Below are 27,966 nucleotides of genomic sequence, written 5' to 3'. Positions count from 1 at the left end.
TTTTTGACAACTTGCATCATAGACTTATAACGTAACAATCAACCCTTAAGTTTTACAATCGACGTTGGCTGCTTCAGCAAGGCGGATCAATTGCAAATCTTTTAGATTACCAGTTGTTCAAAAGTTAGATCACTTAAACGATAGAAAAGAAAAAACGCCTCTTAACGGTATTTCAGAGTTTTAAGATGAACAGAGAGAGTAGCAATAATACCTATGTATAGGTACCTACTCCATTGAACTCGAGGGTTTGATATCGGTACAGTCAGCAACGAAAGTCCATGAGCACATCCAAATTTTCAAAACATCTGAACAACAACAACTGCAAGCTGTTGTACAAATCTCTGTAGACATTTGGGAATACCAAAAGTCGATGTACATTATTTTTACAAAAGTTGCTGAACATGTTTAATTACATAATTAGCCTGATCTGTAAAATATCAAAATTTGATGAAAAAGTCTGACTACATAAATCCACTGATATATGTAAATTTGTAGCCGGACCGGCATCCGGTGTTTGTTAATCCTATTATACACGATTATCTAGGAAATAAATAAAAAAAAAACTTTTCTAATTATGTTTTAGACGTAAGTAAATATTCATAATTCAAATGACTGCATGTTATTATCAAATATTTCAGTGGGTATAAATTGGAGCTATAGGAACGATCTACAAGTAACATCGCGAGAAAACCTTGTATGGTATAAAGTAAAACTATTAAATTATGCTGAGTGGGGACCTGTTTAGCGTCATGTATGTCTTTATTTGTTCTATGTTTGTTCCTATGTTTGTTTTTTATGGCGTTAAATAAATGTGTTTTCTTTCCTTCTTTCTTTCTTTAAATTGAAAATTTATAAAACTGACTTCTAAAATCCTGAATAAAGCCACCACCACCCCTTGGAGTGTAACTTAACCATCAAAGAAAAGTATTTGTAAAATCTATTCATAAATGAATTGAAACACAATTGAATTGAGAAATTCCTCTTTTTAAATCGGTTAAAATCTAAAATAGTAAAAACGTGTAAGAAGCGAGAGGCTGGCATAAACAAAAATGTCAATGATGTCACGACCAAAATGAAAGAGACAAATGTATTATATGACAGTGCTGTACTTTTTTCGGTGATTGTCATCAGTCTAAATTCGAACGATCTAACAAATCACTTTTAGACGATACTATGTCCAACAACTTTTGGAAGTCTACTGTCCAGCCACTTTTGGAAATATACTGTCCAGCAACTTTTGAAAATATAATGTCCGGCCACTTTTGGAAATATACTGTCCAGCAACTTATGGAAATATACTGTCCAGCAACTTTTGGAAGTTTACTGTCCAGCCATTTTTGAAAATATAATGTCCGGCCACTATTGGAAACATACCGTCCAGAAACTTTTGGAAATATACTGTCCAGGAACTTTTGGAAGTTTACTGTCCAGCCACTTTTGAAAATATAATGTCCGGCCACTTTTGGAAATATACTGTATAGAGCTACTTTTGGAAATTTATAATGTAAATGGAATTTTGTTTGTAACTATGTTTAGTAACTTATGTACAATTCATGTGTCTAGCATCTTTTGTAACGTTATTTTGTTCGGCAAGTTTCGTTGCTGACTGTACCAAATATCCCGATATTTACCGAGATTTTGGTAACGATTTTAAGCTCAACTACTAACACCGTTGACGGTACGGTAAGCCTGCAAGTAGGTGAATATAGCGAATGGCTGTCAGACATAGGTGAGTGGCGAAGCTCTTCTTGCTAAAAACTATTATGTAGGTATTAGGATATGCCATAAAATTAATTGTGAAAAATTTACCTCGGTAAGCGATCCATTTCGACTGTACGCATACATACGAGTATCTTATGTTTAAATGAGATTGTTAAACATACCTCAGTTCACGACCGCCGCAGGCTGCTGCAAGTATTTGCGCTCCTGTATGAGCAGCTCAAACACCTATTTAAGCCGATCGCGGTGTTCATGCATACGCAATCTCGCCTCCATGTTATACTTAGTATTTGTGTTGTTACACATCGTAACTCAGTTCACGACCACCGCTGCAAGACCGCTGCTGCAAGCGGTTGCGCTCCTGTCTGAGCAGCTCAAACACTTGTTTAAGCCGGTCGCGTTGCTCGTGTATACGCGATCTCGCCCTCCATGTTATACTTAGGATTTGTATTGTTACACATCGTACCTCAGTTCACGACCACCGCTGCTGCAAGCGCTCGCGTTCTTGTGTGAGCAGCTCAGACTCCTGCTTGAGCCGGTCGGTGGCGTCGCTCATCCACACGCGATCTTGCTTCGAGCCCTCCTTGCTATTCTTAGTCTTTGTCAGCATAAACACCATGTCTGAAATTAATTTTAATTAAATAAGTCTTGTGTTCTTTGCCTGTTCAATTAGGTATTGAATAGATTTTCTTCGCAGAAGAAACGCACGTGCCTTAACTAGTCCTTGTCCGCGGCTTCGCTCGCGTGCACTATTAAGTATAGCAGTTGATTTAAAAATCCGGGATTTCAAAAAAATCCTTCTCAAATATGCATGACAATGACAAGCAATAACAATTAGCTATAGATTCAGGGGTTGAAATTTCGGAATTTTAAATTGCACACCACCGTCCGTCGTAATATTGAAATAAAAAGTAGCTTATTGTGTTTTACCCGCGACACAGTCACTTCATCAAAAATTCCGTCTAAATCTTAAAGTTACTATTTTAAACTAAGTAACCTCATCTCTTACATTACTTAAATTACTATTTTGTATTTACGATACATTTAGGTATTCATTGGCCACCATGGAACCATTTCACAGTAAGCGTCATAGTGGCATCGCATTTATTAACAAGGAAAGTCGTAATGACTTTTCCTTTGAAAAGGTTCCATGGTGGCCCATGAATTAAATTCCTTGACTGTACACAGTGTCGCTGTTGTAATTTAGTTATGTCATGTATGTTTAGGTCAAGCGCATTGACGGCAACTGAAAGTCTCGGACAAAGAACCAGCATGAATGCGTTAACAGTTATGTCCAATAAAGTCATGTACTCATAATAGTATAGGCTCGCTCGCTGCAGCGTGCTGCGCATAGATATTGCAGTAAATATTCGCTTGTGCCAAATCTAAGTCGCTTTGCAGGCTATTTATTTATACCGTTTGTTTTTACACACACATACACTGAGCAAAATTTCGCATTTATAACATTACTAGGATCAGAAGGTACTTACGATCTAGTTCGAAGTACTGTGCCTCGTGCAACAGCAAGTCGAAGTATTGGAAGTTGTCAGGCAGCAGCAGTTTCTTGTTCCGCAAGAAGTTGAGGATGTGCCGGAACATGCCGCCGTCGCGGTCGATGAAGTAGTGTTGCTTCAACGTGTCCAACACAATGGGTATCGTGCCGTTGAACATCTTGCCGAGACGAGAATCTGGGTAGCTAGAAGAGTAAAGCGATACTTAAATAAGTTTCTGTTTATCTTTGTTGCAGACTGTACTTTTTGTTGATTGTAGTAAAAAAGCCGTGATGAACTTATAAAGTTATTAAATCTCCAGCAAAGGGTCGTGGGTTCGAGCCCAGGCCCGCACCTCTGAGTTTTTTGGAATTAACGTGCAAAATTACATTTGAATTATACCATGAGCTTTACGGTGAAGGAAAACATCGTGAGGAAACCTGTACACTCCAGCGAAGAAATTGAATGGTGTGTGTTTGTGAAGATCTCAATCTGCACTGGCCTCGCGTGGGAACTACAGCCCAAATCCTCTTATTCTGTGAGAACGCCTGTGCCCTGCAGTAGGACGTATAGGCCGAGGTGCTGATGATGATGATAATGATAACTTGTAATGTCATCTAAAGTACATACCTATTCGTGCCTTTCAAATGAATCCGGTCACCTGAAGTGAGTGAAATTTAATTTATACGTATACATAAGATGTGAGATAACTTTAACACAATACGAACTTGCAAAAAAAGTAGCCTAGTGCCTGTCATACTCATACCAGTGCGCCGAGGGTTCCGTACAAATTTAAAGTGAGGAAGAAATGTCTCTGCACTTCAAAGAATATCTATAAAAAAAAGTTTTTTTGCAGGTTACTAATTTTCGTTTATTTTCATTTCTTATATTGTGCGGGATTAGTTCTAGACGCATTTCGTAATTGTATATAGGGCATACGACACACAACATCACACACACACACACACACACACACACACACACACAACTTGACTTCCGTAATGCTGAAGACGAAGGAGGCATGGGAGGCAACTAACACCTACGCGACGGTAGTGCTTAAAGAGCTACGCACCCTGGAGAGAGCTAGATCGAGTGGTAGCCAAACAGCAGGAGTAAATAGCAGCTGAGCAGCTAAGCCCTTCCCCCGTGATGAAATACCTAACGGTGACCCCATGGGGAGGAAGAAGGCAGAGGAAACGAGGTGGTTTTTTAATCGGTATAGGGCGCTACCAGCCCGAGTCCGACATACGGGGCGCAAAACACCATAGCCCTATGATACGCAATCGTATTTTTCCCCTCAAGAAAAAAAAAAAAAAAAAAAAAACACACACACACACACACACACACACACACACACACACACACACACACACACACACACACACACAAACATCACGCCTGTATTCCCAAATGGGGTAGGCAAAGCACAGTTACCAGTTAAGTTATTACCGCTTCGGAGCCACTTTTAGCAATTTTAGGTTTTAAGTTTGACATAAACGGTACAATAGTGATAGAATGCTAGCCTGTCGCCTACGATACACCTTGGATACACCCTTTGGGGTACCCAGTATACGGTATACACACAACATTAACATAAGAAATGAAAAATAAACGAATATTAGTAACCCACAAAAAAATCCACGTCAAACTTCACGAGATATAGGTACCCCTTTTCATTCCCACTGTTTTATATGAAAATACGCATTCAACATTTTTGCTAGCTTCTACATTATATTGTGATCGCGTGAACAAAAAACCTCTTCATTCTATTACGGTTGTCAAAAAACATAGGCTTGAGTTTTTATGTCTAAATATTTTATTGGATATATCGAAAGTTCGATAAACGTGAATTAAAAAAAGTATGTAAAGATAGTACGAGCAAAAGTTCGCGGAATTAAATATTAGGAGGAAACATTATTATACCAAGTTTATGCTCAGTTATAGTGAGACCCTTTAAGGTAAAAAAACATAATCTCAAGATTGTCTTTTGTTTTTGCGATATCGCATTGAAAGCAAATTATTTCGATATAAATCAGTCATTATGGAGCAAATTGAATATCGTGCCGTGACAAAGTTCCTGTGTAGGTAAGGAAAATCTCCAAAATTGATAATGAATGAGATGTCAGCTGTTTAAGGGGGTAAATGCCTTAGTAAGACTATGATTTACAAGTGGCAGAATCTATTCAGGCAAGGCAGAGAGTCCATTGAAGATGACCCTCGCCCACTAAGGCCGGTCGAAGCCACGTCCTCAGATATTGTGCGCAAAAAAACTCTTACTGGAAAATGCTCGCTATCTGCATTAGTTAATGTATCAGATACGACTATTTTGAGGATCCTGCACGATCATCTTGGTATTACAAAAGTTAGTGCAAGTTGGGTACCCAGAATGAAGACAAAGGCGTCACTATAACTGGGGCATAACTACGTAACGCTATTGGAAAGACTAAGAGGAGCTATTAAAGGAAAAAGAAGGCGAAAGTTGTGGGAGAGTGTGTTGCTCTTGTATTACAGTCAAGGGCAAAGATATCGACACGGCCACGGGTCGATATCTTTATGCTCTTGACTGTACAATGCACCAGTTCGCAAGAGCCATATTGAAACTGGCTGCCCTCGTCAAGTCTGGCTTCGAATCGCTGGTCCAACCCCCCCCCCTCTCACCCCCTACAGTACGCGAGTACTATTTGCTATCAAATTTGAAAAAAGAATTACGAGTAAAAAAAGCATACCTACGAAAAAGTGAGGGAGGTAATTTCGGCTAATTTCAAGGACAAAGAAAAAAAAATGTTATGGTTTAATACAAATTAATTTGTAGATGCAAATAATGCATTGAACTCGAGGGTAACCATAATAAAAATGAAAAATAATTCAATTGTTTTATTTCATTCACAACTACTTCGTTCCGCGAATTTTTCTACCTCCCCCCCCCCGTACTTAATCAGGGTTTTACTGTGACTGCTGAAATATAAAACGGCTTAATTTAACTATATTTCTCGTATATTCACTACTTATTATGTCTAAGTTTTTACCTACTTGTAACTAGGTATCCTCTATTTAAAGTTACAAGTGCTACAATTCTATATAATGAGAAACCTAACAATTTTATAGAATTGTAGCACTTATAACTTGCATTAATTAAATAGGGGCCAGAACCTTCAGAGCGCAAATTCGATTGAGTTATTTCCAGCTACTTTTATCTCGTTCGAAAGAGTGATATTTCCCAATGATTGTAGTCTAAGTATGTAGTTGTGTCGTAGAGCATCAATTCCTTTTCAGTCTAAACTAAAATGGAAAGTCTTAGAGCGCTAGCATTGTCCAAAAACCAACCGCTAAGATCCCTACAACAGCCCAACAGCTCAAGGGCAGATTGTACCCTCAGGCCTCAGACAGCGCCTCCGCTCAGCTCGCCCCGAACAAAACTAACTCACGGTAAAAGAATAATGATTACCAGAAGCGAAAATCCGACTGCTTACACCATAAAGTGTAATATAAATCGACAATGTAAGAGAAACCAGAGAAGCAGCGATGTAGTAAATGTATGCTAAGGCGAGATAGAAAGGCGAAACCATTTTTATACACTCTGTGTGCCTTGGTTCTAGTTCTTGGTTCTGTTGAATTATTTGGTCTAATCTCAGTTAATTCATGGCCCATCTGATCTAACAGTTAGTATATCATGGCTTACAAAGAAATATTTTACAGTTTGTGTTGTTTCTATATTTATATTACAATCAGATCAAGCACGACGAAATACCGTAAAACGGGGTGAGTATCTAGGGACGAAACGAAATCAAAGTTCAATCCTGGATAAAAGTTTATTTTTATATGTGGCACATTGATTTATATAAGAAAAAGTGTTCCGGATGTATGAATTTTAGTTTATCATTGATAATTTGTTGTTTTATTTCATAGTTTCAACGATAAACACATATTAGTAGGCAATCCCATCTCATCCCGTAGTTGGGGTCAAAAGGGATAGCAATGGGGTGAGATGGGAAAGTTGCTATGGTTGACACTTTCAGATTATGGCAATAGCTTGACTTATCAAGAGAATATTTTATTTATGTAGAAAAGTTATATATGTTTCTGCAAGTTTATGACGTATTTTTATGAAATTAGTAAGGTGAAAAAAAATTGCACCATCTATCTAAAACAATGTCTGTCTGTACCTATTTGTATTTCTTTTTCCAAACAGGAAAAAGGGATCGCAGAAAGTAAATGTATGTTACCCCAAATTTAACGCGGCGAAGCCGCGGGAAAAAGCTAGTTTTAATATAAAATGTTTATTTAATTTGCAATTTCTTCAACTCCTCCGTTACTTCAATATTTTTACCATTGTATCATAATAATGTCACTTTTGACTACTCATGGAAATTGACAACCCTGAACTGCAAACACCAACTCCCCCCTCTAGCATCCCAACTCTCCCCATTCATGACCCAACTGCCCCCGTTGGCGTCCCAACTTACCCCTCAATATATGCATAAGTACCCATAAAATCCTCAAATGCGGTTAAATCGTTTTCTATGTAAAAACCATTATAATTATGGAAAATATAACTTATGTTTTTCTGTTCTCAATAAGCCTCGTAAGTATATAAACGATATCTGAAAGGTCCATGAACACTTACTTTGGCAAAATTCACATAAAAACGAAGTTAATTTCAAACAAAAATCCGCCACTTTCGAGCATCAACTTCGACAGTGAATTTGTGATTTAAAATTTTATGATTTAATTGGCAACGTAGTTTTGCCAAAAGAAGAAAAAATATGTCTAAAAATTCAAATTAGTTTAAGAGCATCCTGCCTGAGCCCGAAAATTAACGAAGCTATTGAAAAAATAAATTCTGGATTCGCATCCCTACTCCCCCCGCAATTCCTACTCACCCCGTTTTACGGTATCTAAAAATGTCGATTCTGAGTGGCCTCATATCATATGTACATAGGTACATGACACTAGCAGTAGTTTCGCGAATATTCATTGTTCCTGTGCAACGTGGTAAAATATGTCGAAATGTTGCTATAAACTGACGTACATAGGTAATATCTAAGACAAATGTCTAGGTACATACAGTTTCTAAAACTGAACCTATAATGACTACACAAACTGGGCCCGCGTGGGAACTATGGCCCAAGCCCTCTTGTTCTGAGAGGAGGCCTGTGCCCAGCAGTGGGACGTATATAGGCTGGGATGATGATGATGAATGCTACATAATAATGAAGAAATACTTATGATGTACCTATTCAATTAATTAACTTAATAATAAGCATAAATCGAAGTAATGTCTGAGTGTCTATTTTGATAATAATGTAGCACTGGCATTTAATTGATAACTGATAACAATACACTGAAGGGTGTCAACGAACTGGTTCGAACTATCGACATAACACAATTTCGAAGCTCTGCTCAAAATGGTCTATGTAGGTATATCCATTATTATCTGTTTCTTGCAACTTAATCTGTGTCATGTGGGAAGTTTACATTTTCTCGGCATAAAATGTAAAATATAACCCGTTTCTCTAAGTAAAATAACATTTAAAATCGGTCCACTATTTTTAAAGTTTATCCATAACATACCCAGCAGTGGGACGTGGACGTATGGGATGGATGGATGGATCCATAACAAACAAAAACAGTTAATAATTTATTTTTTTCTTCTTCGTTAGATTAAGATTATTTAAGACTGTACAAATGTCAATTGGTAAACATGAATTACTTAGCTTGTTTAGGAGGGTACGAGAATTCAGAACTACCTACCGCTATAATTTTCTGCTTTCTAACATGAAGTTACATGTAGTTGAAGATATCGTAAAACAGTTTATAACTGCGCTTTAACCTAAGTAAATATAATAACAAGGATATTAATTAGCATTTGATGCTAATAATTATAAATGAAACGTAGCATTTTGCAAAATATTGCTTCAAGCTATGGTTAATATAATATAGTGGGATTATTTTGTTTATTTTTTATTATTGTTTTCTTTTGTTGTATTTTCTTAAAGCATTCATTCCATTTTAACAGCATAGCAATTATGAAGGAGAGAAGCCACTGTTTATCCATAATATACAGGTCTAACTATTGAGGAAACAGGGTTTCTAGTTGTTAAGACACGATTGTAAAAGTTGTTCTTTTTTTAAAATAAATGTTATTTAAATATACTTAGTTATCAAATAATTCGATGAAACTTATTAAGAATTCACTAAAAGACAGTTAAAAAATTATCACATCGAATTTTGGGATCACTACATTGATTTTGTCGAAGTGAAAACATGGGTACCGGTCGCGTCAGGCTGGCGAGGTGTACAATTGGCGAGATATTTATTTTTGTGCCCTCGAGTGAGTTGATTAAAAGAACGGGCGCGGGGCGGAGGCCGAGCGGAGCGCCCGCGGCGCCGCCGCCGGCGCCCGGCCCGCCGCCTCGCTCGCAGAAATAACACTCGCACAGATAAAACAAGCTTATTTACAACCAGACCTACCCACGCACATTATTAACACCGTTAAATGCCTGTACATTACCAGTACATAACCCAGAGAGTATGCTAATATATTTATTAGCACTCTCATTCTCTCATATACGGGTACTCTCATTCATTGGAAATTGCTAATGTTAAATCTCATTTTGACTCCCAATGGGTGGTACATACGAGGATAATTAGTATTGATGGACGTGTTAATACAGCATACTTAGTTAGCTTGTCTACTTGTTGCGACTAAATATCATTTTGAGTATAAAACGTATTTCATCATCATCTCAGCCTATATACGTCCCACTGCTGGGCACAGGCCTCCTCTCAGAACAAGAGGGCTTAAACGTATTTATTTATGTGCAACGACGTTTAGGTGAATTAGAAGGCGAGCTTTTGGTTGAAGACGGCTGAGACTATTTTCTAATATCTATATCAGAGAGTAAATAAAGGAACTGAAAGATGCAAACCGCTAACTTTTCTCGCCTCCGGGCGGCTTCTCCAAAGCCCGCACTTAATGGTCTATCTATACATTATGCGGAAACGAAACGTTGTCCGCGCGTTTTTGTACGCGGCAGACGACTCTTGGTCGAATTTGTATAAAACTATTTATGTAGGTACTAAACAAAGTATATTAAATGTAGTTTATTTAAAGAGCTATTTATTAGCGACGCCTTGTATAAAATGCGGAAAAAATTGTACCAGTTCGGTCTGCTAAATTAAGTTTACAGTAGAATAAAGTATTTATTTGCATCGTTATGCATACCTACGTCAAAATAATAATGTGGTAAATATCAAGACAATAGACGCTTATTCAGCTAGCTATTTCGGGTAAGTTAGAAAATCCTTTACACTGTAGTAAATAGGTTTTTTCTAACACTATCTGCAGTAACTTATTCACGATGCTTTAACACTTACGCAGTAAGAGTCTCCAATGACGACGTGTATATGGTGCCTCCGACGTCAATATGCACGGGTGCATTAAACTTAGTGGTGTGAGCCACCCGTGGTATGCCGGCTATCGGCTTCTTATCCATCGAGCTGCCATCCGGCTGCGGACTGCCTGGCTTCACTGGCAGCATGATGAACTGAAGACAAGATTAAAAGTTAAGTAAGTTGAGTATAGTACTTGTATTGTATTGTATTGTATTGATTGAAATAAATTTTAACCTACGTAGAGTTTAAAAATATGTTTTAAGTTTAGTACCTGTCACTGTAAGCCTTATGACAACATAGATAACACCTTATTTTACTAATGATATTTTGTATTTTGGATTAAGGTGCTATGTTAACTTAAAGTGAGATGGTGTTTAAGTAATGGACTTAAAGTAACGCTTAATTGAACGGAGATCCAACACACTCGGCCGCGTCGTCAGTGTCAGAAACATCTCGCTGTTAACCATTTTCGAAATTGTTGGCAACTCACGAGCATAGCGTGGGAGCGGGCGACCCCAGCTCGTCTCCCACGGCATTCTTCACCCATTGATCCGCATCGGTAACTCGGCTCCAAGGAACTTAAGCTAAGAAACTCACAGCTTCCTAACCTGTTTGGATTCTTTCCAATTCCTTCCGATGCACATGTATCCTTATGTACCGACGCCACCGGATATTAAAAACCATTATTTCCCTACGGAAAATCAATTTGATGATCTCTCGCACGAGAATTTTTGAAACGCTACGAGTATATGTACGTACCTATTTCTTAAACAAAGGATTGCGCTGGTAAAGAACTTTTTGCGTTCATTTTTGACATGACACACAAGTGTACACTTTTATCACTGTAGTCTATTTTCCGTATATGAAGTCCAGTAAAGTCATATATTCGAATACCATAGCAAACGTGTTTTCAGTGAAAAAGGGTCTTTACAAACATTTTCTCGCGGAAAGCCCACAATGTCACAAGGCTTGGCAACATTACGGGTGCATTTGCCAGCCTTTGTATGGGTTGTATTGCAAAGATATAAGGTCCAGTTTACTAGAAAACTTTATTCTGGGCTACTTTTAGCATCTACGTACCCTCTGGGCTCGCACCGGACGGAGTCCAACTTCAATAATTTTTTATCTCTCGAATGCATCTACAGTGCAGCCGCCTAGTGGCGACCTATCTCGCTGGATTCACACCTAAGGCCTATTCATACGGAAAGTGTTCTGAGTTGAGATCGCCTAAGTGACAAGACACGTCCTTGCATGCGTTAGCCCAAAAATATAGAGAGCAATGTGTTTATAGATACCTATATGTAGTGGATACACAAATAAGCTAACGTACAATTCGTTCACATTAAGCATTAGGTCCGGCAGTTGTTTAGAAATTCCGAAATTATACGAAATTTTAAAACTTATGTCTTATGTTCATTTAAGTACCATATATCAGGAATATCCTTGCAAATTTTCTTGTCTCTTAATTTAGTGGTTTAGATTTTGAGATTTATTGCGCGTAAATATAAATCCTGAGGAAATGTCTAGATAAAATTACCTAGCTTATAGTAATTCAGTAAGACGTACTACATTTCAGTTCAGCGGTTATTAGCTTTTTTTTAGCGTAAAATAAGGGCATTATTTCATGACTGAAACATCGCTTTAACAGTAGCAGCAACACCCTGTGCATGGCCCTTTTTTGCTTCTTTCGGCACAATGTTTCTTTTTTTTCTTCCTATTTAGTACCTATAGAAAATGGTTGCCTTTTTTTTAGTTGCAGGTACGTAATTTACTTTTTGTTGTGCCGAATTTTTACAACTAAATTTATTCTCTCTTTCTTTGTTTCTTTTTCTATATTTTAGCCAGAGAATTTCGTACTCAACTTACATGCTTGTGTCACATTTTACGTGATATTTAGCGTGCATGCATTAACTACTTGAAAAAATGCGCAAGCTTCAAGCTACAGTCAGTATCACTGGCCTTCGGGTAAAGTGACAGCGGAACCCCAGTAGCAGAATATGCATCGCGTCGAGCAGGACCGTCTGGTTTCATTATAAACAAGCCTGCGGCTGTGTGCCTACTCTGCGACATCGTCTAAATACCTAGTAGAGAATGTGAACTTACGGTTCAGGACATACACGCTCGCGCCACACTGAGACCGCACACTGGACCTCGGCCGTAATAAATACCTAATATACTTTTATTCAGAAGTCAAATAACAACAAGGATTCGTTCAAAATTAGCTCACTCCATAGGCGTACGGCCAGTGTCTAAAATCAACCAATTTTTATTTGTTTTAAGTATACCTAGTCGACCAAGAAATTGGTTTACCACCCGGCACCCTAAGGTTTAATGTCACTTGTAGTGCTTAAAACGTCAACGCCTATTTTCACTCACAAGTCTCATCAGCTTATTGTTTTATTTCTGAAGTAAGAACTGACATAAAAATTGGTAAAGCACTTTCTTGGTCGACCAGACCTATAAAAAAATATTTATAGACTAGCTGGTGCCCGCGGCTTCACCCCGGTGTAGTTTTTTTTTTTAATTTTCTAAATATTATTTTATAAGAACCTTCTGACGATAGCACACAACAAAAAAAGAATTAGCGAAATCGGTCCAGCCGTTCGCGCGTGATGCCGTGACCAAGGGAAATAGGGATTAATTTTTATATATTAAAAAAAAACAGTAAATAATAGTACATAAAAATAAAAATATATTTTTTAGGGTTCCTTCCCTACACATATAGTCGGGATAGTTCTTTTTCTCGTGTGATGATGACTGGGAAGATTTCGGCCATGACGACCTTTTCGACTCTTAATTCGAGCTCATGCGCTCCAAGGATGACTTTCTAGTGTGAACCCGTAGTGCGGAACCCATAGTATCGTTAGATAGGTCTTTTGATCTACTGTAAACCAACATAATACAGTCAGCATCAAAAGTAGCTGGTTACTTTTGTACTTTGTCGTTTTACAGCCGCGCAATTAACGCCATACAAGATTGAGAAATGTGTTAATGAGACAGAGTAAAAAAGTAACCAGCTACTTTTGATGCTGACTGTACTTACGTTTTTTATATATATAAGAGAGGGCAAACGAGCAGACGGGTCTTCCTGATAGAGAGCGATCACCGTCGCCTATGGACACTCGTAACACGAGGGGAATCACAGATGCGTTGCCGACCCTTTTAGGAATTGGTAGGCTCGTTTTTTAAAGATTCCTAAGCTGTAACGCTCCGGAAAATAGATCTTAACATTTTTATATTAAATGCCTAAGTATATGAAGACTTTACTAAAGGAAGCCTCGTTAATTAATTTATCTACATGAAACTCGGTTAAACCACCGAGAAAACTATTTCCTTTGGCATTAAAGTTATTATAGCAGGAAAAGCTTTTGAATTTCTTTGCGGCAGAAACTGTCGCAATTATAAGTGAATACGGTAGGTATTTGACTATTACTTTACTAGTGTTTACCCGTGACTTCGCACACGTAAATATCCATAGATCCAATTGAAATTTCGGAATTTTTAAAATTCCCGTGGGAATTCCAGGAAATGAAATCGTGATTTTCATTGACATTATATTAAAAACAATCTTGCCAAATTTCATGACATGACTCTAAGCCCAGCGGTTGTTGTTTCGAGATTATATCCCTATCCCGTGGGAATATCGGAATAAAAAGTAGCCTATGTTTTATTCCAGATGTCCAGCTAATTTAGCTTAGTATGAATGCATAATTGTCGAAAGCTAAAGTAGAATTACACATACCTTAGTAGAATTGCACAATATATTGGTTGGTAGATACTACCGGTTTGATTTTATTGTGGTAACAATCAAGCGAGATTCTTTCATAAAACGTTTAATCCTTTGAGCGGATAACTCGATCATGTTAATGGGGTTTGCATCGCATCGACCTACGTATTGTCCACTAATTAATTTGCACAGGAAATTGTTAGATATTTTCATTTTATAGAGTGCAAAGGCTTAAAGCAAGACAACCAGATAACCTAGTGGTTAGAGAACCTGACTACGAAGCTTGAGGTCCTGGGTTCAATCCTCAGGGGGTGGAGTTTAGTCCGTAGGCGTCTGGTGAGCAATTCCCAGGTGAGTCGGGCATGCTGCCGAAACCGGCTCGGCAGTATTCTATGAGCATTCTCCACCTCCCTTGAAAAAAAACCTCGGTCGGGGCAGATATTTGTATGCAAAATACGAATATTTATTTGCGAATGTGTGCTGTTTTATAATACGTATTTATACTTATGTTTATCCGTTGCCTAGGTACCCAAAACACTAGCTATGCTCACTTTGGGACTAGGTCAATTGGTGTCAAATTTCCCCTGATATTATGATATTGATATTATATTATTAAAGGTATAAATAACCTTAAGAAGTACATTACATAAGTACTGACAACATATTGTAGGTATATAGTCCACGTACAATCATACAATTAAAGTACGTAGGTACCTAATAGTTTTCATAGTTAATTTCGTTTGAATCTAAAAATACGTACTTGTGGGATGCTTCAAAAATATGTACCAGATGATCTTGTTCCATCGTAATAAAATCGTGGTACAGTCACCTGCATTAATATATGCCACAGCGGCGCGTGCAAAAGTATCTGACACGTACTGGCTCTAGCAGTACGAATAAATATTTTCTTTCTTTCTTTCTTTCTTCAATAGTCGAAAATCCTAGGTACTAATATTATAAAAACAAAAGTTTGTGAGTGAGTGAGTATGTTAGTTACTTCTTCATGCTGAAACGGCTGGATGGATTTGTATAAAATTTGGCAAAAAGTTAGTTAATAAACTGGATTAAAACATAGAGTACTTTTAATCTCGATATTCCAACGGGATAGGGCTTAAATCTCAAAATAACAACCGTTATAAATAATGGCCGCTTTTTTTCACTATATTTTTAATTAATTTATAAGAAGAATTTTACAGAGTTTAGGTAAGTAATTATTGAGTTAATGCCTGGAAAAGCTTTTCGCTGCTGTCTTATTTCTGACTCTATCGTTGGATTCTTTAATTATTTAGTAGGTAGATAATTTGTACGAATAATACAAGTATTTGCTGTCGGGTCTTGCATGTTTAATATGTATTTTAGTATGTTTATCCGTTGCCTAGTATCCATAGTACGATGTTTTGCTTAGTTGGGACTAGCTCAACTGGTGGCAAGTGTCCCATGATATTTATGATGATATTTTAGGTACAGTCAACTGTAAAGAGATCGATACGCCCAAAGTGACAAAATATATATACACGACTTTATTCACTTGACATTAAGGTCGTGTAAATATTTTTGAAAGTTTAGCCGTATCGTTATCTTGTAGTTGACTGTGCATTTTTTTCTCACAATTCATCGACATCGACATAAACTAAAACAAGAAAAGTTGTATATAAAATGGAGGTAACTTTAGGGTTGGTACAAATAAGCGAGAGCCGGGACAGCTAGAGGCGAGCCCCGCGGCACGGCCCTTCCAGGCATCCATTCAAATTTGTAATTACTTCCCTCGGGCGTTAAGGCTGGCACAAGCTTTATATCCAGTACATTCTCATTGCCCTATATTTTATTTGGTAGGTACGTCATCATCATCATCCCAGCCTATATACGTCCGACTGCTGTGCACAGGCCTCCTCTCTGAATAAGAGGACTTGGATGGGCCCACTGCGGATTGAGAAATTCACACATTGAATTGCTTCGCAGGTTTTGTAGATTTCCGCACGATGTATTCCTTCACCGTAAAGCTCGTGGTAAATTTCAAATTTAATTTTGCCCAGTCATGAATACGAGATACTTAAAGGTGCGAGTCCGGATTAAAACCCACGTTCCTCTGCTTGAGAGGTCATAAGGCAAACCACTAGGCTACCACGGGATTTTGGCTTAGTTGGTACCTCTTACTTATAGTATAAATGCGAAAGTGTTTGTTTTTTCCACTTTCACGCCTTAACTGATGAATAAATTGCCATTAAATTTTGCATGTATTATTGTTAGAAGACCAGAATAAATAAATAACCTTTTATCCTTAAAAAGGAGACGTTTCAAAGACCGCACGATAAACGAATTCTTCGCAGATAAATTCGCGGGCAACAACTATACTAAGTACGAATTAAATATGTAAATGCTTTTAACCATTTTATGGCGCGACAGGTCTTTAATCCATCAATTCAATTTTATTGAAATATAAAAATTCACTATCTCAAAAACTCACTATCTCAATTTTGTTTGTGTCCAATGTGTGCTCAGGTTGTTAAAAAAGAGAACATTATTAAATAAATATTTTTTTGTCATCATGAAAATCTTTAGAGAATAGAATGTTTTGTCTAGGCTTAAAGAAGCTTCTTTGGCCATGGCACTGATGCCAATATTATAGTGCCGGACTATGTATTGTTTTGACTCAAAAGTCTTATTTTTTCTTTGTTTTACCGCAATGCTACAAAAAACCGGGGATCTACACTAATGAAAGACGTTAATAATCTTCTTAAAGAAGCCAGCTTGAACATTTTCCATAACAATAGTTTCAGTTTAAAAAACATTATTAGTTAAAATCAATAGGTGGGTTTATCCTAAGTTAAAGTAAATAACAAGAAAATAATGTTGTCACTTCTTTTGCTCGTCTATTTTGTATTTATATGCTGGATTTAGGCTGCAGAAAATTACTTTTTATGCTCTAGAGCGTAAAGTAAAATCTTCGTCTATGACCAAGGCAATCAGGCGCCAACAGCAACAAAACACAAAATGTAGAAAACAAAATTATTAACAAAAATATTTTTCTATGTTAACAAAAAATAATAAAAGTAGACAATATTGATCAGTTTAATAATAGCAATGCGTGGAAAATAAAAGGTACCTACTAGTAAATAAACATTTGTTCCCACGTTGCTGTTTAATTCCCCCGCAATTGAAGTGAAAAGCAGATATAACTTGTTCCTAAAACTCATTTTATACGCATGACTTAACCATCAACCCTCGCTTGTGGCTTGGGTGAATATAACTGTTTCAGATAAAATGGCGCGTTTTATGCACTTGTTGTAAAATCTACTGTTTGATTATAAAGTAAAGTTACATTCACAATAAATACCCACACGTATGGGTGCAATGTAGAAAGTTGGAATGGAATGTACCTACCTACTGACTTACTGACTACCTATGACGTAACCAACGATGCAAAAGCGACACTCTTCTGCACTTAAATTGGTGCTTCCCTTTCAATCCACGATCATTCTTAAATGTTAACGCATATTGTGACCCGCTAAAGTAGTTTCTTGGATATCGAAAATACAAAGTGAGACATGGGGGTGTATTCAGCGCTATGCCAGTCGAAGCTCTAACACAGCAAAAGTTGTCTTTATTACCATACTAATATAATAAATGCGAAAGTTTGTGAGTGAGTGCGTGAGTGACTGAGTGAGTATGTTTGTGACTCCTTGACGCTAAAACGGCTGGATGGATTTGGATGAAATTTGGTACGTAGATAGCTGCATGGACATGTGGAATAAAACATAGGTTACTTTTTATTCCGATATTCCCACGGGATAGGGATAAAATCTCGAAACAACAACCGCTGGGCTTAGAGTCATGAAATTTGACATGATTGTTTTCAATGTAACGTCAATGAAAACCATGATTTAATTATGGGGAATTCCCACGGAAAATTTTCAAAAATCCCAAAATTTCAATTCAGCTGCTGGATCTATTGATTTACGAGTGCGAAGCTACGGGTAAACACTAGTGAATAATAATTATTAAAGTGGGTACCTAGTATATGTAGGTATATGGACCGGAGGGTGTGGGGTCCGCCGTTTAAGGGTAGCGACAAAGACGCCGTTCAAGAATCCCTAATTAGTTTTTTTTGTCTTTTTCTTTTTTTCTTGGTATAATTTGAATTTATACAGCGCATTAGTTTTTTAAATAAATGCTGTTGTTTTATTGACAAATAAATACCTAAAATAAATAAGTAAAAAACTTATGAAGATGACCTGTTGAATGTATTAGTGCACATAATTGATATGGGAGTGGGACTGAAGTCATTTTTAGGGTTCCTTAGTCAAATAAAAATATTTTTAGGGTACCTCCCACAGACATAAAGTGGGGTGATTTTTTTTTCTCGACTAACCTGATAGTGTGGGATAAGTAGGTCTTTTAAAACCATTTTCACTTCAGTGATCTGTTTGCAAAATATTCAACTTTAATGTGCAAATTTTCATGAAAATCGAGTGCCCCCCCTCTGAAATCTAAACTGTTGGGTGGAAAATTTTAACGGCTTAGATTGCTTGAGAATTATTATTAGCTTCAGAGTAAATAGCAGCCTAAAGTATAAATTATACCTAAACTTAGAAGATTTCGTACACAATACGAAATCCTTAGAAAAATATTATTGGATTTTTTCGTAATGGCCACGGAACCCTATCTTGAGCGTGTCCGACACGCTCTTGGCCGGTTTTTCAAATATGGAACGCAAACTTATCTATACGGACGGACCGTTACTACTACATACAACAGGTCATCTTAAGTTTTTAACCTATACTTTATTGATTTTTGTACTTTCTTTCTCTTGTGCCCATAAAAGAGCTTTTGTCTTATATTTAACAAACGATAACATTTTAATTCCTCTTATTCCCAGTTTTGTGGACCAGACTCAGTGGTGTTCGCGTCCACGTCCTCTTGCATTTAAAGCGCTCTAATAGACCCATGTTTAAAAGCTAGTCTGGCGTTTGTCTCTGAATTTTAATCATTGATCGTGGGTAAAGGCCAACATTACCCAGGACCGATTGGAACGGCACAATGGCGCGTGGTTGAGCACAATGCGAGCGCCGGCGGCTCTGCCCGCGGCTGCTGCCGCCCTCCGCTTTATCAATAGTTTATGCATGCCCTCGGGCCACGCCGCGTCTAAGGTACCAATACACGGACCTTTATACTTAACATAACTATATAAGTCTAATTTGTGAGCGCATCCTATGTGACTTGAATTGAGTGTTGTTTATATTTGGTTAGTTCGTTTTTAGGGTTCCGTACCCAAAGGATGCCAACGGAACCCTATTACAGAGTCCGCTGTCTGTCTGTCCGTTCGTCTGACACAGGGCTCTATCTCTTGAGTCGTAATAGTTAGACACTTGAAATTTTCACAGATTATGTATTACTGTGGCCGCTATAATAAAAAATACTAAAAACAGAAAAAAAAATTTAAGGGGCTCCCATACAACAAACGTGATTGTTTTGCCGTTTTTTGCTTGATAATAACGGCAACAGGTAGACGCTTGAAATAATCACAGAATCTTTAGTTGTATAATCACTTTAAAAATAAATAGTTAAATTAAAATAACATAAATATTTAAGGGGTGCTCCCATACAACAAACTTGTTTTTGCTTTCGTTTTTTGCTAATGTCTAATATTGTATAGATACTGGTACGGAACCCTTCGTGCACGAGTACGACTCGCACTTGGCCGGTTTTTTAAATTTCAAAATTTTTATTCTTCAAGTAAATAGCTCTTAGCAAATGGCTCTTTTACATGTCACTTTTTAAAGCTAGCAGCGCTTTCGTAATACCATCATTACCAAAAATAATGCGCTTCAAGTAACTTGGCAGATAGACTTTTTTTTAATAAACTAAAACAAATGATTATAAACAAAATACTTATAAATCACAATATACAAGGATGTATGAGGTTTAAAATATAAATAGAGCTGACAAATGTGTGTGAAGTGCCCTGGCTTAGAGACTTTTTAGGGTTCCGTATTCAAAAGAAGGAAGGGTCCCTATTACCAAGACTCCACTGTCCCTCTGTCAGTCACCAGGCTGGCACTCATGAACTGTGATTATCGTATCGCTAACAATAAATACCAAAAAAGGATAAAATTAATATTTAAGTGCCGTTTATGCCCGATATTAAGAGCGTGCAAACCGCAACAGGTAGACCCTTGAAATATTCACAGAATATTTAGTTGTAAGTAATTAAATTAATTAGTTATTAAATAAAATAAATATTTAAGAGGACCTCCCGTACAACAAACGTGTTTTTTTGCCGTTTTTAGGGTTCCGGAGCCAAAATGGCAAAAACAGAACCCTTATAGTTTCGCCATGTCTGTCTGTCTGTCCGTTTGTCCGCGGCTTTGCTCAGGGACTATCAATGCTAGAAAGCTGTAATTTTGCACGGATATATATGTAAACTATGCCGACAAAATAGTACAATAAAAAAAAAAATGTTTTTTAGGGTATACCTCATAGACGTAAAGTGGGGGTGATTTTTTTTCTCATCCAACCCTATAGTGTGGGGTATCGTTCGATAGGCCTTGAAAAACTAGGAGGTTAGCTAAAACGATTTTTCGATTAAGTGATTTGTTTGCGAAATAATCAACTTTAAAGTGCAAATTTTCATGAAAATCGAGCGTCATCCCCCATAGTATAGATAACGGTACGCAACCCTTCATTATTCGAGTCGGACTCGCACTTGACCAGATTTTAGAAAAAATCCCGTGAAAACTACGGGCTGCCGGCACGGAGACCTTTTTACCCGACTGTCCAAAGGAGGGTTATTTTGAATATTGTACCCGTGCGGAGCCGGGGTGGGGCGCTAGTTCATTAATAAAGTCAAAAGTTTACTTCGACAATTTAAAAGAAATTGATTTACCTTCTATCGAAAGAGTATGTCCAGTCAGGGACATAAATATATTACATATTATCAAGACGTCAAAAATATCAATACACCTTGATTCCACTACAATCTTCTAGTGTTGCAGGTGTCCATCGTTTGCCCCCTTTACCATAAAAAAAAACTAACCGTAAGGTCAATGTGTACACCTATTTGACGCTCTAGCTGTACAGATATTCATGCCCTTGACTGTACCTAAGCAAATAACGGCCACTAGTTAAATGTAGCTACTGCCAACAAGCGTACGCTGCAATACGGTAGCAAGATGCAGGGAAAACATAATTACCTACTGCTAGACTTAATGAGGCTCCTGTACTTGCGAAGAAATAAAGCCTTTGTTAACCTTATTATCTTATTAATCTAGTCCCACTACCCTACTAATATTACAAACGCGAAAGTTTGTATGGATGGATGTATGTTTGGACGTTTAGATGTTCGTTACTCTTTCACGCAAAAACTACGGAATATATTTGGATGAAACTTTACAATGATATAGCTCATACATCAGAATAACACATAGGCTATCTATACTAATATTATAAAGAGGAAAGATTTGATTGTTTGTTCGTTTGCATTGGACCGAATAAAAAAAATATTTCACCGTTGGGAAGCCACACTATATCCGAGTGACATAGGCTATATTATATAAAAAAAAATAAGAATCAGTACTAAAACTTCAATAATGTAACTCAAGGTGTAAAAACATAGTCATAACATAAAATTGTCTTTCATCGCATGCGCTACGGAAACTATTAAAGATAGAATAAAAAAATATTGACATTAGATGGTACCTATACTGTACACCAAAGGGATAAAGCACTGTATTATGTCACGGGCGCGATATTGAATCCTGAGCGTAACGAAGGACTTCAGATTTAACTCCCGAGCGTAGCGAGGGTGTTGTGAGCTGTGGAGTCCTGAGAGCGGTGAAGGATTCAAGCGCGACTAAGGCAAAATCAGTTTTATCCCCGAGGAGTATCTAGGTATACTGTACTTTCCTCACCTTTGTGAGACAATAAAAACCAAGGCTAGGTACTAGAAAAAGTATATATCTAATACCTTTAAACAAACAAGTCTGGTATAAATATATTATTTATATAATAGGAAACTCGGAAACGGCTCCAACGATATCGATGAAATTTGGTATGTGGGGGTTCCCGGCGATGACAAATCGATCTAGCTGGGTCTTATCTGGGAAAACGCTTTTTATCGAGTTTTAGCCCAAGCTAAGCTCGGTCATCAGGTATTTTACTTATACTATTACTAATACTACTACTATACTTATACTATTTTCATTATCATCATTACTAAATATAATCTGATGATCTTAATTTGATTGCTTAGAAACGATATCTCTTTCCGGGTGAGCGTTAGTTCCAAAGGAATGCGAAAAAGTTTGAGGGCTTACGCATAGATGTCGCTAGCGTCGCTGCTTAAGTGACTAAGTAAGAAACACAAGCTGAGATATGAGTGCATAGGGAAATTCTGTCGGTACCGTTGACCATCAGTGGTGTAGCGGTATAGCACGCGGTACGGATTACCGAGGACTGGGTTCGATTCCCAGTGATGGTCTATTTTTCTGTTTTTTCTGTGCATCTATATTTCAGTTTGTATTTTCAAATAGAATTTTGTCGTAAGTTGTTTGTAATTAGCGAATAAGCGCGTTGAAGTGGCAATGGGCAGGCCATATATAGCACGGAGGACCGATGGTCATCATCATCATCTCAGCCGTTGCTTCGGTTGGCAGCGGCCTGCATCCACCGTGAACCCGCAGCTTTAACCAGGTCATCCGCCCATCTTGTTGGTGGACGTCCTACGCTGCGCTTGCTGATCCGCGGTCTCCACTCGAGAACTTTTCAGCCCCAACGGCCATCCGGTCTCCGTGCTATATGGCCCGCCCATTGCCACTTCAACGAGCTAATTCGCTTGGCTATGTCGGTGATCCTTGTTCTTCTACGTATCTACTCATTTCTGATTCGATCCTGTAGAGAAACCCCAAGCATAGCTCTCTTCATAGCTCGCTGAGCAACTCTGAGCCTATTTGTAAGGCCTAAAGTAAAGCACCACGTCTCGGATCCATATGTCATCACTGGCAACACACATTGGTAAAGACTGTTTGACAGATGGTCGCTGGGACCGAAAGGTTCTGGAGTGGAGATCGCGGAAGCGCAGCGTAGGACGTCCACCAACGAGATGATGGATGACCTGGTTAAAGTCGCGGGTTCACGGTGAATGCAAGCCGCTTCCAACCGAGGCAACTGGAGGTCTGTGGGGGAGGCCTATGTCCAACAGTGGACGTCCTACGGCTGATATGATGATGATGTTTGTAATTTACCTTAAAGATTTAAACCGAGACATTCTGTTTGTCAAAGGGGAAATAATCGCAATTACAATCACCAGCACCAATATCTAACACAACAAGCGTGCATAAATATCAGATATTTTTGCACGCTCCGCTGTGACAGATATTAATGGTGGTGACTGTACGATAAATAGTTACGAGCTTTTTTGATCAAATACAATGGCAAACCATTACGCACTACATTTGTGAGACAATGCGTGTAATAATTGCAAAATTTTACAAGTTCCCAATACTTAAGTACTTACTTAATAAATTAAGTGAGGAACATGAACTATATGAGCAACGTCACGATTTGTACATCGCCGAGGGCCAAAGCGGATACTCGGTACTATAATATACGTAGGTATACGATTTTTTGAGATCATAAATTTATTATTTATTCAGCCACAATGGCTGCGTTAACGTAGAAAAAAAACTTAGAACGTCATTGTGAGATGACGGGTCCCATGCGATTAGTTTTAACGTCGAGTAGCTTAAGTATTTACGAGTAGTAAGTATTTAGTTGTAGTTAAACCGTGAAATTTTCGTGTAAGTTTCCATAGCCCGCAGATCAATTCATGGGCAAAGTAGAGTCGATTTTAAAATTGTACAAATCTTATGAACTTTTATTCAGAAGTTAGGTAGCTACAAAGCAGTATTAAAGCACCCATAATACACAGTCTCCATCAGATCGGAGCAGCAAAGGAGCTTAGGTACAAATTCCGGTAAGAGAATGTAATAGAAAACATTTATTTTTGAACAACTACAGTAATACAGCTAAGCAAAATCATAAACATAATGCACGTGTGTAATAGAAACTATCCTATAGGTAGTCCTTCCGAAGGTGTCAAACTATCTCTTACCAAATTTTATACATAAATCGATTCAGCAGTTTGAAAATTAAGTGGGAAAAGGTAACATTCAGAGTTACAATTACATGGGTAACTAGTATGGAATTGATAGTGTCACTTATTTTTGAATACCACCGCCCCTTCAATGCAGTCGCTCAATGAGTGACTTAATTTACCTCCATGGTCGCAATGTTTCGACAAAGCAAAATAATGACTTCGTTTCAAATTAAAGCTTTTGGTCTCGTTGAATATTAAAGTGTTTCGTTGGTTTCGATCTAGGTACCTACGTGAGGCACGGGCAGCCGCCCGAGGCGCCGCCTCGCCTGCGGCCTCTCGACGATATTCTGGCACACCTAACGCTTGATACCTCGGGCTACGTAGCCCAAGGGTCTCATCTACAGAACAATCATTTCGAAAAATATTTTTTATATCCTCACGCTAGTGTCTGACCGAATATTTGATTATGGTTTCGGCGAGTTTCGGCATTAAATTTTAATTTCGGTTTACTGTTATTTCAGAAAATTTGCTTAGAATACTTAAGATCGAAGCCGGAACTGTATTCGTTTGCTTTTGTGCAGAGTTTGAGAAACATCGGCGTTAAGGAATGGAATCTGTCAATTTTTTGTGGCTACGTTATTATTATTAGGTATAGAAATGTCAAATTAAATAGATAGATAAGTACACTCTTTTTTAGAGCTACCAAATTTTTGCTCAAAAGTTTATGAACTCGACTGTACGTACCTAATAACTTAATATGCAACTGGACTAATACCTAAAACTGACAAACAAAAATAGCTTAGGCACTCGTATGTAGCGAAAAAAGCTTTCGTCTCTTTTAACATCGACAGCCATTTATGCATTTCCATATTCACATTTATTTATAGAATACCTTACTTTTTACTTTGATGCAAGCCAAATTAACTATCTTAGTCGTCACTCGTCGCACTTAACCTAACTTGTTTCATAATTTCCTATACAAAGTTGTAATGCAAATAACCTAAGCAAGTTTGTTTCACGTTTCCATTTCCTTAAGAGTACCAGTCTACCTACTTAGTAAATAGGTACATGAATAATATATCTGTAGACGATTTAAATTCTATTCGGTTTCTGAGTGCGGCATAAGTAGGCAGTGATATCTATGCCGATGCTACTAAAGGTCTTTGACCCTTTTATTGCATCTTGTGGTTGTATGCTGTAAATCCAACTATATTATTAATGCGAAAGTTTGGGAGTATGGGAATATGTGACAGATTTAGATCAAATTTGGATACCTTTTTATTCAGGTATTGCCACGGGATTAGCATTTCGTATGTACAATAATAATAATGCAAAATCAGCACTACCTGTGTCTAGAAACATGAAATTTTACACGTGTGTTCTTCCCACATTACAAATAAAGACCACGGTGTAATTTTAGCGAAATTTCTATTGACCAGACCAGTTGCGAGCGAGACCGAGCGCAAAGACTAATTTGAAAAAAAAAACTGAATTGGTTAATAATAAAATGTAGTCACCAGCCCCAATATCTAACACAATAAAACCGATTCTATTTCTAGGGCCGACAGGACATGTCAGATATTTTTGCAGGCTCTGCTGTGGCAGATATTAATGTTGGTGACGTTCATGGGCGACCGAGCTTCACTAAAACTCGACACGCATTTCCCCAGAGAGTTAAATAAGACCAAGCATGATCGATTGGTTGCCACCGAAACCTCTACATAGCAAATCTAACCGAAATTATTAGAGTCGTTTCTGAAATCCTCGAAATAAATCAATATTTAAGAATTATTCGTTTAAAGCAACGTATAGAATGAGAATCACATTGAGTACCTATTGAACTCTTTTAGTATTTTTTTTTCTTAAGCAACGTTTAAACGAGTTAAAGTGTTAAATATTATGTGAACTTTTGTTACTAATTCACACAGCTAGAAGCGCTCGCTGCTTTGAGATGACAATTTGTTTTGTTAAAACCTATGCTTGAAGCGCCGGTGTTTGGAAATGTTAAGGTAGACTTACGTAATACGGCTTTAGTAACTTTGTACCAGAACAAAGAATCAAACACAATTGACTTTGAGAAGCAAATAGGTACTTACATGTACAAAGGAATTGTCCCTTTAGAGAATCTCTACCGAGTCTATCCTTGAGTAGATGGGATGAACATTTAATTAAAGACCGACCAAGAGTAAGTTCTAAATTAGAAACAGTCAAAACTATAAAATCATAAAAAAGAAAATCTGCTACAAAATATGGTAGTCTTTATTTGGATTAGTTTATTCGTTTTTTTAGCATTAGAAAAAGGGTTAACAATCTTTACGAGTCTTTTTATTGAAAACCGTTTTTAAAAAAACAGTATCTATTAGATACTTATGATACCAAAAGCATGTCTTTTTTTAAAACGGTTTTCAAGGACATATGGTCATATTTATGTCCTTGCTAATTGTTACTAAGTATTTGCTGCGAATTATTTTTCAAAAGTGTTTTTCAATAAAAAGACACGTCAAGATCGCTTACCTTCTTTCTAATGCTAAAAAAGCGAAGTAGGTATAAACAACATCACATTATAAAAAAATCTAAAGTTATCAAAGAAACTTAACAATTATTTACGCATAAGTATGTAATTCACTTCAAAGAATTTATTATTTTAATAATGGCAGTATTTTTACTGACGTTTCAATTATTTACTTGGCGAGATTTCTTCCTGAAATTGGTGATGGTGATCATCAATTTTACGATGAAATGGATCCCATAAAAAACTGGCCAAGTTCCAGTCAATCTTAGGAAAGACATTTAAACTTTGTAAATTTGATTTACTTACTTTTATTTATTACGGTTCTCGAGATACAGCGCTGTGATATAGACAGAAAGACAGATAAATAGCGTAGCGACATTAATAAGGTCCCGTTTGTCAGCCTTCGGGTACAGAACCCTAAAAAAGGTTATAGATTTTAAGTTTCGAAATAAAATAAAACATCAAAAAAAAATCTAATAACAGAAATCACAGAAATAATATGGTTGAAAGTACTTAAAACAAAATTATCACTAAATTATTATAAAAGTGCTTTTTCATACATACAAAACAAATAGAGCTAATTTTATAGAAGTAGAGCTTGCACCAGTATAGAAAATAGTAGCATCGTTTCGCTTTTTTAGATTTCACAATACTTTTATTGCTAAACGCATACAACTTTTTACAAATGTCTGAACTTATCAAACTATAACTTACCTATTTATTTCGTGGCGTAAGAGCGGGATTCGCGGTTCAACTTGCTGCAACTTGGTGCGCGACCACACGTACTCGCTCGTGAACTGGGGAACTGCGATAGAGCACGCTAGTCGCACCGTTCTTTACTTCGCGCCAACCAGCTTTCAAGTGTTGCCAGCGCTAGTAGTAAAGTTCCGCTACAAGACGGAATAAAGGAGTTAAAAGTGAGGGTGCCACGTTCCTCGTAACTAGCACATTTCTGACGTATAGTACATTGCGTCTTAAGGGCGGTAAATAAGGAATTACGAACGAGAGTCTATTAGAAGCCCGAAGTCGA

General features: G+C 37.4%; 1 protein-coding gene across 1 annotated transcript; it reads right to left on the bottom strand.

Moving 5' to 3' along the window:
• Window positions 1-163: 163 nt before the first annotated feature.
• twz (BTB/POZ domain-containing protein twz) lies at window positions 164-27,805 on the bottom strand. Its single transcript, XM_074098772.1, has 4 exons — window positions 27,651-27,805; window positions 10,587-10,756; window positions 3,210-3,415; window positions 164-2,340 (listed from the first exon to the last, which is right to left on the bottom strand). The coding sequence occupies exons 2-4, from the start codon at window positions 10,748-10,750 to the stop codon at window positions 2,192-2,194; spliced, it is 519 nt and encodes a 172-aa protein (XP_073954873.1). The 5' UTR covers window positions 10,751-10,756; window positions 27,651-27,805; the 3' UTR covers window positions 164-2,191.
• Window positions 27,806-27,966: the final 161 nt, after the last annotated feature.

The sequence above is a fragment of the Choristoneura fumiferana genome, chromosome Z (genome assembly GCF_025370935.1).
Source record: "Choristoneura fumiferana chromosome Z, NRCan_CFum_1, whole genome shotgun sequence".
NCBI lineage: Eukaryota > Metazoa > Arthropoda > Insecta > Lepidoptera > Tortricidae > Choristoneura > Choristoneura fumiferana.
The sequence above is the reverse complement of the archived record's forward strand: the minus strand, read 5'-3'. Positions and strand labels throughout refer to the sequence as shown.